Source organism: Sphaerodactylus townsendi, linkage group LG08 (assembly GCF_021028975.2).
Source record: "Sphaerodactylus townsendi isolate TG3544 linkage group LG08, MPM_Stown_v2.3, whole genome shotgun sequence".
In the NCBI taxonomy this organism is placed as follows: domain Eukaryota; kingdom Metazoa; phylum Chordata; class Lepidosauria; order Squamata; family Sphaerodactylidae; genus Sphaerodactylus; species Sphaerodactylus townsendi.
Genome location: NC_059432.1, coordinates 89204288 through 89216438, shown reverse-complemented (window position 1 = coordinate 89216438; position 12151 = coordinate 89204288). Strand labels below are relative to the sequence as shown.

General features: G+C 41.6%; 1 protein-coding gene across 4 annotated transcripts in view; it reads left to right on the top strand.

Moving 5' to 3' along the window:
* PLCH1 (phospholipase C eta 1) overlaps positions 1 to 12151 on the top strand; it is a 151342-nt gene that overhangs the window by 40288 nt on the left and 98903 nt on the right. The window contains exon 1 of one of the 4 annotated variants that reach the window (XM_048505203.1): positions 2032 to 2377. The exons of the other annotated variants lie outside the window; for them this stretch is intronic. Within the exon in view, the coding sequence (XP_048361160.1) occupies positions 2335 to 2377 (43 nt within the window). The 5' untranslated portion in view covers positions 2032 to 2334. Of the gene's footprint in view, positions 1 to 2031; positions 2378 to 12151 lie in introns of those variants that run through there. 4 annotated transcript variants of the gene reach the window in all.

The following is a 12151-nucleotide window of genomic DNA, read 5'->3' as shown; positions in this document are numbered from 1 at the left end:
TTACCCTGATGCCATTTCTGAATGCTCTCAGAGCAGAGCTGTTTCCTACTGTTAGAGATATGATTAATTCAAGATTCAGCTAAGGGTTAAATCTGTGTCGCATTGATTATGCCATTGCTATATTGGGCAAGGTCCAAATCTTAGATAAACTTGTACGTATGAGTTTATTCATGTTATTTGGAATTCTTCCATTGACAGATGCTTTTATTTGTGGTCACTAATTGTCTAATAGTATGAAGAGAGAGAACAGAATCATTCTTGTTTCTAAACAGAGTGAGAATTTAAGGGAAGCACAAATCTGGCAAGAACTAACCGAAAGTTGCAACAGCAAGACTTCATGTACAGTAAATGTGTGTTCAGTGCCGTCAAGTCACTTCTGTCTCATGGTGACCCTATGAATCAATGTCCTTCAAAATGTCCTATTGTTAATAGCCTTGCTCAGATCTTGCAAACTAAGAGACGTGGCTTCCTTTTTGGAGTCACTCCATCTCATGTTGGGTCTTCCTCTTTTCCTGCTGCCTTCAAGGCACTGAGAAATAGGTCAACAAAATTACTTTGCTGCTCAGACCAGAAGCAGAAGGTCTCATGGAAGTGTTTCCAGCCAAGACCAGCAGAAGCCAATGGGAAGATCTGGGCAGGGGACAGAGAATGAAACCTGGTAGAAAATATCCAAGAAGATGGGATGTCAAGTTGTCTTCTGAGGCCAGCATATGGTACAGTACAGGGGTCTGCAACCTGCAGCTCTCCAGATGTTCATGAACTACACATTCTATGGGATGGGATTTGTAGTTCATGAACATCTGGAGAGCCGCAGGTTTAAGACCCCTGGTATAGTAGCAAAAGGTCACCCCTTCTGAAGTTAATTATTCAAAATGTATGAATTGTAGGGATGAAGCAGGATCCTCTTGGAACTTCATTCAGCACCTTACAGTATTTCACATATCTGAAAATGGTGGAGGCTAGTAGTAGAAAACAAGAAGTAATGAGTCCCTATGGATCTGGCTACAGCTGTACAATATATGGCTATATGAATATGTGGCTATATTCTACAGCTGTAGAATATGTAGAATATGCGGCTATATGAAACATTGGTCTGATCCAGCACAATCTTCCTTCTAGACAAAGTCTAAAGTGAAAAAAATCAAAGTTTGTGAGGAATGGGGACAATTGGAGGTATCTGCTCTGAAGGATATTTGAGAAATTGCTCTTCAGGGTTGGCAGTGGGAGTCCATTATATACTAAGAGTCTTCTGTATCATGAAGTACTTTTATAAGTTCTGTGATGGGTGTTTGTTTATTTATGCCCTGCCTGTCTTACCTAATGTGGCTTACATGATTCTCTTCTGTTTTATTTTCACAACAATCCTGTGAGGTAGGTCAGGCTGAGAGTGTTGTGTCAGGGCCCAAAGTTGCCCAGCGCAATTCCATGGCACGAGTGAGGATTCAAAACTGGTTCTCTCAGATACCTGCTGAATTTCTACCTGTTTACCTCACCTTCTTGTTATATCTCTGCCCAGTGGTGACACCTGTAAAATTTTTACCTGTTCTAAGCATGTAGCCTCATATAGATAAAAAGGATGATGAACCTGACAATATGCTTGCAATTGTAAGAAAGTGGGGTAATCTGACTCCCATATATTTTCAGTGACCTTCTAGTGCATTTAATACTTGCCTTATGTTGTAAAGAACCTTTGTGAAGAGCTGTAGTTCCTGTCTGATTCTTTCCACTTCACGAAATCCCTTAGTTGGAGATGCTGAGACTTTTTAAAAAGTGAAATTCTGTTTTCCTTTCATCTTCAGCATTCAGTTTGCGTCACTCTCCCTTTAAAAAAAATGCAAAATGTAGTAAAGGGGGGGGGGTTATCTTTTTCTGAGATGCAAAGGCTGTCTTCTTTGACTTAAGGACCCCCTTTAAAAATCACAAGGCTTCATGCACAAACAGTGCCTGGAGGGTTTTAATCATTGCACTGTGCATGCATGTCTCATACCAAAAGTGGTCACAGCTCCTGCATTTCCACAATAGCAGCTGCACCAGCCATAGCCTTCGACGTTTCCCTTCAGACTGGTGGTATTTTTTCCCCTCCTGGTGAGGAACAAAAGTTGCCCAGAATCACCTTTTGGGATTTATGAAGTACATTTCAGCCTTCCTGGATTTCCAGTATGGATAACAGAGACTTCATTGTGTGTGGTAATGGTCAGGACTGGCAAAGTTCTTGGATACTTCTTCGGATTTCATTGCAAATATAAGATCCCTGGGGACGTGAGTGAATTCAGGTTTTCCTCCGGGGAGGATTTCTATTCCATTTGCCAATAATGCATCACAGTTACAAATTTAATGGCAGATCTCAAAGTATATAAAAATTTAAGCCCGGAAAAAGGTAAGGAATTTTTTTGTGTGATGAATGTTAGAAGTATACTGTCGAATGGTGGTGATACAGACATCTTTCAAGTCTTTGGGGAAATGGCATGAATACTTAATACTTTGTCATCTTAATGAATATTAAGTTCCCCTTTGTGTTGGACATTTACAGCAGGATGTGAGATGTGGTTTAATATTGCGGGAACAAAATATATAGTTAAGGATATTTTCTGTTTCGTTGATACAGAGCAGAATCTCTGTGCAAGATCTCTGTGCTCGCACGTAGAAGGAACGTGTTGCTGTCCCCTCCAGGGTTGCCCTAAAAATTATCTCTAAAGAATCAGGAAGCGTCTTTCTGTGCTATGGCATTAGTGTTTGTAACCTGGAGGAAAATCATTGCATCCCCGCACCCTTCACACGTGAAAATGAAAATGCCTTCCATTCACTGGGGTCCTGTTGATTTGATATAGAGTTTAAGAATGATTGCTCTTGTATAGACTGTGCAAACATGTTAATACTTCATTGTATGTAATCTTGAATGAAACATCCAATACTTGTTGACAAAAATCATCTGGTGAATTGATCAGCAAGGCATTTTTTTGATGGGAAATTGTTAATGTGTGTGATGAGCAGCTGAAACAGTTGATGATTTGATATACAATGATTCTACCTAATTGTACATATTGTATGCTATGGCTCATTAGCGGTGAAATGGGAGACTGAGCACATAATGTTAAATTCACAATTTTGTTTTCAGTTAGTGCAGTAAAAGATCATTTCCATTGCAATTAAACATCTCATTGACTACATGTAGAGTTGGGCACTCGGTTCCATATGTTGCTGGCTTCTCTTGGTGCAGAATGTTGGCTACACTGCTGATGCTTGCTGAGAACACCTTGTCGACACCTTTGTTCCTCCCTTGCATGTGAAAAGCAATGCTATTGTTCTAACTAAGCTGTGTAACTTTTATGTTGATTTCAGAATACAGATGCTCATTTCTGTTTGGGGTGGCTTGTGGTTTCTCTTGTAGCTTTGGGTGAGCTCAGGGTGGGCTCATTGCCACTTCTGGTAAGCTCAGTGGGACAGACTCTTTGCAGTTCTATGGCAAAGTATATGACAACATATGTAACGTATCCAAGTGGGTGTCATGTGCAGCTGTTGTGGTAAAGCACAGAGTTTTGTATCCCAGGTCTAAGCCCTGGCTTGTATCCCAGGTCTAAGCGAAGGATTTGAGTAGACGAGCTCCAAACATGGCTTAATAACTGTGCCACTCATAATAGGAAACGCTGTGCTGAAATAGCCAGTAGTGTAATTTATAAAATCTCTTCCTATCCCAGTACATATATACATCCATGCATCCTTCTAATTGATGGGTAGCAGCTTGAAAATAGCTACTTTCTTGACCACCTGAGGTGAGGAATTATTGTCTATGCTTAGTCCCATTGAGAAAGCTTTGGCAAAAATGGCATCCTTTTTGAAAAAGTGACAGCGAGTAGACTGATAAGCAGGCTGGTAACTTTCTTTGTTCCAGTTGCCTGGCTGGACTGTTGCATGAGAGAAGAAAGTATTTGGGAAATATTTTTCTGATTTTGAAAGGAATCTTGAGCCCTGTACACCTGACATAGCTATAAATGTGGGGAAGCGTCTACAATGCATGCACAGATAAACGTGAGTTCAGGCTAGAATCAAAAACACTAACTCAGATAGGACACCTCTCTGTCCAGATGTCCTTTAGAGAGGAAGCACATACACCAAGGGTTTGATTTGACTGAGTTCCAAGTACCCTACTTACATTTTTTGAAAATCACCTGTGTTTTATACACAGAATGTGAAGATCAGGCAGCACAGCAGCCCATCTGTTGTGTGTGCAGTATTTCAGAAGGTAACAGATATGTGTCTAAGTTGAATAATTGACTAGGTTTAGCTGGGCAAAGAGCAACTTCTTTGGAATGCTTTGAAGTAACAGAAAAAGGGAAGATACACAAAATTGGTTCAGCCGCAAAAGTTAACTTTTTGTATGTGACAGAGCTTGTGGCTTTATAGTGTGCACCTTCTGTGGAACATTTTTCAGGCAAAAACCTTTGCCCTGAATTTCATATTAGTTTTCACTGAAAATACCAGCATGTAGTGCCTAACTGTATATCCTTATGATATAGAAATCTGTCAGCACTATAATCATGAGAAGGTGTTTCACCTTTTTGCTTGACGACAAGAGACGGTTCAGTCACCCCATCCATCCTCTCAACTACAGATCATCCTGCAATTTTCCCTCATAGTTTTAATGAGTTAAGATGAATAATGTTCACTACTTAACTGTATCAGTTGGATTGTATATGAATACAGTCAAGAAATACGTATAGTTCTGATCACATCCCAGGACTGGGTTGTCTGCCAGATTTGTGTGAAGATCAGAATTATAAATGAGTAATTTTATTTTCTTCAGGTCTTCAAGTTTCCTTCAAAAACAGAATGGCAGCATATTTCACTTGCGCAAGAACTGTGGGTATAACTTCTCCTGATCAGATGGTAGCATTGCTGCACTTTGTAGAGAATTGCTAGTTCCTTTCTGTGGTTCAGTAATCACCAGGTGCATGTCCAGGGAACTACCTTTACCTTTTTCCAAGACATCAAACCCTCAGACATTTTAATGTATTTATTTCATTTATACGTCACCTTTCTCCCCAGTGGGAACTCAAAGGTTCTCCTTGCCTCTGTTTTGAGCATGTTGAGCCTGCAGACATTTTTTGGAATTTGATAAGGAGTACCATCATAAAATGTTGGAGTGGGAGAAAGGCCATTTTCCTGCCACTGAGGTATGGCCTTCACAAAACAACTGTTAATAAGAAAAGGATCAGCTCTTTGGTTTTACTGGATGTTTCAGGCTGTATGGCCATGGTCTGGTAGTTTTTGCTCCTAACATTTCACCCATGTCTCTGGCATCTTCAGAGGTATGAGAAAAGGAAGGGATGGCGGTCATTGTATGTGCATATTATTCATTTGGTGGTGGATGTATGTATAGTTTATAGTATTTAATACTTTCACACATTCACATATTAAATTGGTGTGGCAGCTGGAGTGCAACATGTTCTATGATCTTTAGAGATATGTCATGGCAAGATGTGTTTCCTCTCTTTTCTCACTGTGTCAGGAAAACACATCTCACCATAACATACTTCTGAAGATGCCAGCCATGGACATGGGTGAAACATTAGGAGCAAAATCTACCAGACCACAGCCACAGAGCCTGGGAAACCCACAACAGCAAGTTGATTCCGGCCATGAAAGCCTTTGAGAAGGCATTTTTGGTTGTAGTTTTCAAAGAAATGGGAGGATTTGCTTCCTTTGCAATGACAGAAAGAAGTTTGCCAAGCCCACAAAAATAAAGCCTGTGTTTTGAAGCTCTCTTTTCCTGTTTCATTCAAGACCCTCAGGATTTCCCCCACCCCACCAAAGCTCTAGGACCGTGGTGGCGAACCTTTGGCATTCCAGATGTTATGGACTACCATTCCCATCAGTCCATAACATCTGGAGTGCCAAAGGTTCGCCACCACTGCTCTAGAAGGAAGTGCATGCTAGGGGAAATATTGTTGGTCGCCACACTGGGAATCACTGTCTTAATCACTGTACTCATTCACACTTCACTCTTTGCTAACTCTAGCAATTCAGTAGTTCAAATTCTGCTAAAATCAGATGTTTGCACTGAGTAGAGGAGTTATTTAAATACTACAGCAGCTTATGGTGACAGAGATCTCGTGGCATTTGTCTTTTAGCAGTGTGGGTAACTGTAAGCAAGAAGTATGTGACCTTTGCTCATATTAATCACTTGTGCCTCCTTAATCTCTCCTGTCATCTTTTGTACTGTTGAAAGTAGACTGTAAGTTCCTTGTGGCAGGGACCTGTCATTTTTTTTTGCGTAGGAAAGCATGACGTGTATTGGTACTATTGTGCTATAATGTATATTTGAAATTGGTTTTTTTCTTTTAAAACAAGTCAGACTCAGGTGTCTTGTTCAGTTGTCAGTAGTTTTCAGAAGTTCCAGTTTACTCGTACAATGCTTACCTAGAGTTCTGTGGGACAGGAAGAGAAGAGGAATAGTCAGTAGTGGTAGGAGATGTGAAAGACCCCGGAGAACTGTTGTCAGACTCAGTAGACTCTGTGTTCATGTGTTATTTCCTAAAGAGGAATGTATTCCAGTTTAGCTGTCTCCAGCAAGCTTTTAACTGTGTATGTTGCAGAATTTGGTTGATATGTTCTCTTTTTTTAGACTGTCTAGGAAAAACTGCACTTGCATGCTCTCTCCAAAGTGAGTATCAAACCCTTGGATGATGGAGCTAGGGTGTGGCTGATTCAAGGCTCCTTTGGGTACCGGAAGTCTTTAGGTAGCAATTATTTCTTTATTTACAGTATTTATATTGCTGCATTTTCAGTGAGGTTCAAGGCAGATTTTACACTGTTCAGTCAGGGCAGCCAATAGGATGGGACATCCAATAAGCAGTGTAGTAGGATTTGGATTGCAGAAATTCAATTTACTCCGACACTGCTTTATTGTTGGGTGTTTTAGAACCTGGGACAATCTTGAGACAATGATTGTGGCAAAATCCAATATAGATGCTTAGTGTGAAGGATCAGTATAAAGGACTGGGCTTATGACTTCAGAAACCTGGTGGGGAGGTATGTTTGATACCTTACAACTTCCTGCAAGTATAGAAAACTAGTGCAGTAGGGGAAAGACTGTGCTGGAAATTCATTCTGGTATGCTAGATTTTGAGAGTTAGTGTAATGTAGTGGTTAAAATGTTGGACTAGGATCTTGGAAACCCAGATTCAAATTCCTGCTCGCACTGTAGAAGCTTACTGGGTGATCTTGGACTACTCACATGTTCTCAGCCCTGATCTTGTCTAGTATTCGGATAGGAGATCTCCAAAGAAGTCCAGGGTTGGCATGCAGAGGCGGGTAATGGCAGGCCACCTCCCAGTGTTTCTTTCTTCAAAAATCCTGTCAGGTCATAAGTCATCTGTGACTTGACACGGGGAAAATGCTAGATTTCTACTTACTGTGAGTTTTTTAAAATGTGTGGAAGTGTTGAGAATCATGTATTGTACTTACAGTTTGAAGTGTAATATTTTCTCTGTCACCTCAGGAGCTAGTGTAGAATAGTCACCAATATACCCAAGTTATTGAATGGGAATCCCTAGGTTGAAAACTCATGCCGAAAGCAAACTACCTCTCATTGGTCTCTTTATCTGCAACCTTTGGATGATAATGACTGCCCTGACAGAATTTTCGTAAGGAATTGAGCAAGGTAATAAATGCAAAGTAAAGTGGTGCTGAATGCTAAGTACTTTATTGGAGTGGGGCAGGAATGCGGTAGCAAGTAAAACCGGGGAAAGCAAGCAGGATCCAAAACAATGATCATTTAATCCTTAACAGCTTGATACTTACTACTACTAATAATAAATTGGAAAAGATGATGGAATACCAAGATCTGAGAGTGGAAGTGGAGAGGTTATGTCACAAACCAGCAGTTGTGGTCCCAGAGATTTTTGGCAAACTGGGTGCCATTCCAAAAACCTTGAACAACACTTGAACAACCTACATATTGATAAAATCTCCATTTGTCAATTACAAAAGGCCACACTGCTTGGATCCTCACATATACAACACTGATATATTATGACATTCTAGGTTCTTGGGAAGAACCCAATGTATATGAAGACCAACACTGGCTGAAGATCTTGATAGCTATGATTTCTGATGATGATGATGATTCCATTGGAGATAACACTTGGATTTTCATCTTACACATCATCTTTATGCTGGAGATGAAATTGGCAAGGTTGAATCTGAGCTGTAGAGTTTAGTGTCATACTAGGTTCTAGGAGACTCAGGTTCAAATTGTCACTGTGCCACAAAAGTGGCTGTTCTTTTGGGCTGTGTGGTTGTGGCCCGGTATAGTTGCACCTAACATTTTGCCTGCATGGATGGCATCTTATGGTTGGCATTTTCAGAGGCATATGTTTCTCTCCATGACACAATGTGGAATGATTGTGTGGTGGAGTATATTTTGCTCACGAGGAGCAAAAACTACCAGGCCCCAGCCACCCAGCCTGGGAACCCCACGACAGCTAGTTGATTCCAGCTGTGAAAGCCTTTGACAGTGCCACAAAACCTTTCTGGGTGACCTTGGGCCAGTCTACACACTTACAGCCTAACCTGCTTTCTATAGGGTGGTTGTGAGTAGCAAGTGGAGGAGAGGAAAATGATGCATTCCACTGTGGGTCCCTACTGAAGAGAAAAATGAAATAAATACAAAGTAGGACTTGGCCCAGAACTCTCTTTTTTCAGTTTATAAAACTAGTTAGTTTCTTCTCCCTTCAACAAAGACTTTAGCAGATGCACTGTAAAAGAGCTGGTAAAACATCCTTTTCACCCCAGTTTCCCTTTAACACAGGAAATTATGCCTCCCACTCAGCGTGAGCAGAGTCAGTGCCTTTCTCTTTGCTATTGAGTAACATGCATTCTCATGAACACTCAAAGGATTAAGAGACAAGGCTTCAAGGCAGTTTCTGGGCAGTTTTGAGCTCGGTATTCTTTCTGGGAACCAAACCACCCAAAGCTGCCTTTGTTTTTCTGATATAGACACAGTATTGGAGACAATTGGCTGGTCACTGACAACAAAGCAGCAAGACTATTGAGAGAGAGAAATGGGAAAGGAGTTCAATCGAGGTCTTTCAGTCAGCGGGGCTCTTGTACTTTCAGCTTCCCTTGATTGTAATGATTCCTTGGGACTTTCCCCCTCCAGCTAGCAAGGAATCTAAATGAACTTCTTGGAGGCTACTATTAGCACTGCTTCATGAATTGGAAACGTTGAGCTCTGATGTGTCCTTCAGAAGGGACTGCCTGGAAAATGGCATGTTCAAAACTATTATCAGGCGTTTTCTCTTCTAAACGGCTCTTCAGTTTTGTGCTGCTTATATAGGAGCAGACCTTTCATGCTCTATTTATAGATGAGTGTGCTATTTCCCCCTCTTTTACCATTGAGTCATGTTGGGAATGCTTTGAACATTATTATGAAAAGAATGTCTACGAAAATACTGCAGATTTGGAATCAAGGGCTGAAAGATTCCCTTCTCTCCTCCCTTACTATTACTTGTCTTTTATCTCATCAGCATGTTTTAAGTACAAGTTTAAATGAAAATAAGATTACATACATGGTTTCTGTCCAGTATATTTTGATATTGGCCTTAATCCCTAGAGCTCAGGGCTGCACAAAAACTCCGTGAGGGAGGCCAGGCTGAGGGAACGTGGCTGACCCCACAGATGTAAATTGCCACGTTGGTCATACTGAAACCCAAAAGCAAGTGCTTTGTAATGCCTGTTATTAATACTAACAGAAATAAGACAATATGCCCTGAAATCTGGCTGAAGTCATGAATTAGACGGTTATGTGGGGATTTGCACCCTGATTTTTTAGATCTTTGCCCTGTTTACAGTTGATCCTGTCTGGCAGATTTGTCTGGAGATTTCTATGTGATCTGGAACTTTGACAAGCTTAGGAACAATTGTATAAGAACTGGACATCATAAATGCCATCATCCATCAGCAATACCTTGGCCAAAGAAGATGATGCAGTAAAAGGGGAATGATGCATTAAAAGTGGAAAACTGCTTGGTAGTGAAGCATGTTAAGAAGTATGAATTCCTGTTATTTTTGCTCCATTCTTTGGTGTTCACGTTCAGGGATAGGATGGCCTGTTTTAGGCTCATGTCACTAGCGACTAGCTTGATGGCAAGTAACGCAGGCTTGAGAAGTCTGCTTGATCTTACAGACCCAAGTTTAAGAAGGTGGAATATCAGGCTGGATTCCAACAGTTTTTCTGCTGATACAAGGAGGAGAAAGGACTGCTATTAATCCCCATAAAAGTCATGCAGAGGATCACAAACCTGTGTGGACTGAAATCCCTGTGGGACGGTGCCACAGTAAAGAGAACACCCATTGTCTTTACTGGACACCAGTGGAAAGACTGGTTGGTTGTTAACCCAAATGAAGCTTGTTGTCTTCTATGTCAGATTTCTCTCAAAGAGTGTGTATGTGAGGAAAAGGAAGTTGAATTGCCTCAGGATTAAAATGGTGATCTATAAACATACCAGTTTAGAATGAAGGTGTGTGTGCCATAAAATGGAAGAGGGTGGACCACATTCCAAGTGCTCTGAGGCAACCTTCGAATTGGGTTTGTGAGAGGCGTGATGACCGCATGGTGACTTGCCTGCCTGGTGCGAGGGTTGCGGATGTCACGCTTCGTCTAGATAGGCTTTTAGACAGTGCTGGGGTGGAGTCAGCAGTTGTGGTCCACATTGGCACCAACGACATTGGGAAATGTAGCCGGGAGGTTCTGGAAGCTAAATTTAGGCTGCTAGGAAACAGGTTGAAGTCCAGGACCTCCAAGGTGGCATTCTCAGAAATGCTACCCGTTCCACGCGCAGGGCGAGCTAGGCAAGCGGAGATACAGCGTCTCAATGCGTGGATGAGAAGGTGGTGTAAGGCAGAGGGTTTCAGATTTGTCAGGAACTGGGTAACCTTTTGGGAAAAGGGAGGCCTGTAAAACCGGGCCGGACTTCATCTTAACCAAAGAGGAACCAGGCTGCTGGCGCTCAGCATTAAAAAGGTGGCAGAACAGCTTTTAAACTGATCCCTAGAGAAAGCCGACAAGAGCTACAAGGGTGACTTCGGTTCGGAATACAGTATCTATGGGGATGCAGACAGAGAGGGAGGTTTTTCTAAATCCAGTAACCACATACAAGCCCGAGGAACATAGCTTAGTAATGCATGTGACAAGGGATAGGTGTCTACAAAAGACTTGAGAATTAAAACACATAAATCCCAGGTTAAGGACAGAGACAAATACAGGTGTCTCTATGCTAATGAGTAGAAGCATTCGACCTAAAATGTAGAACTAGAGTTACAGAGTTTTGAAGGAGGGACTTTGATATAGTGGGCATTACAGAGAAATGGTGGAATGAGGAGAACCAGTGGGATGCTGTTATACCAGGCTACCGGCTCTATAGGAAGGATAGGACAGGGCGCATTGGCGGTGGAGTTGCCACTACATCAAAGAGAGCATGAGTATCACACATAAAATAGACAATGCAAGGGGAGCTGGTTTCCCCTACAGAATCACTGTGGATATCAATACCAGGATGTAGAAGGACAGTTTAATAATTAGGGAATATATTATGCCATCCCCCTGACCAAAGTGCACAAAAGAGGATTCTGAGATGGAAACAGAAATTAGAGAGGCCAACAAAAACAAAAAAATGTAGTAGTGTTAATGGGTGATTTTAACTATCCCTATATAAACTGGAAAAATGCATGTTCAGGTCATAGTAAAGGGAGAGAACATTCCTGGTTAATGCTAAATGACTGTGGCTTAAGAGCAGATGGTTGTGGAACCAACCAGGGGAGAGGTGATCCTAGATCTAATTCTATGTGGGACCCAGGACCTGGTGCAGGAAGTCAGTGTTGTTGAGCCGATAGGGAACCACAATGCTGTCAGATTCAGTATCTCAGCATGCTTGAACAAGTAAGCAGCTACTAATGTAGTTACATTAGCCTTCAGAAAGGGAAATTTCTCAAAAGATGAGGGGGGAATAGTGCTTGCAGGAAGCTGAAAGGGAAAATCGAGAGAGTCAAAACTGGCCCAGGATGCTTGGAGGTTGTTAAAAACACAGTAATAAAAGCTCGGCTGGAATGTGTTCCACAGGTTAGAAAAGGCAGCACCCAGTCCAAAAAGAAA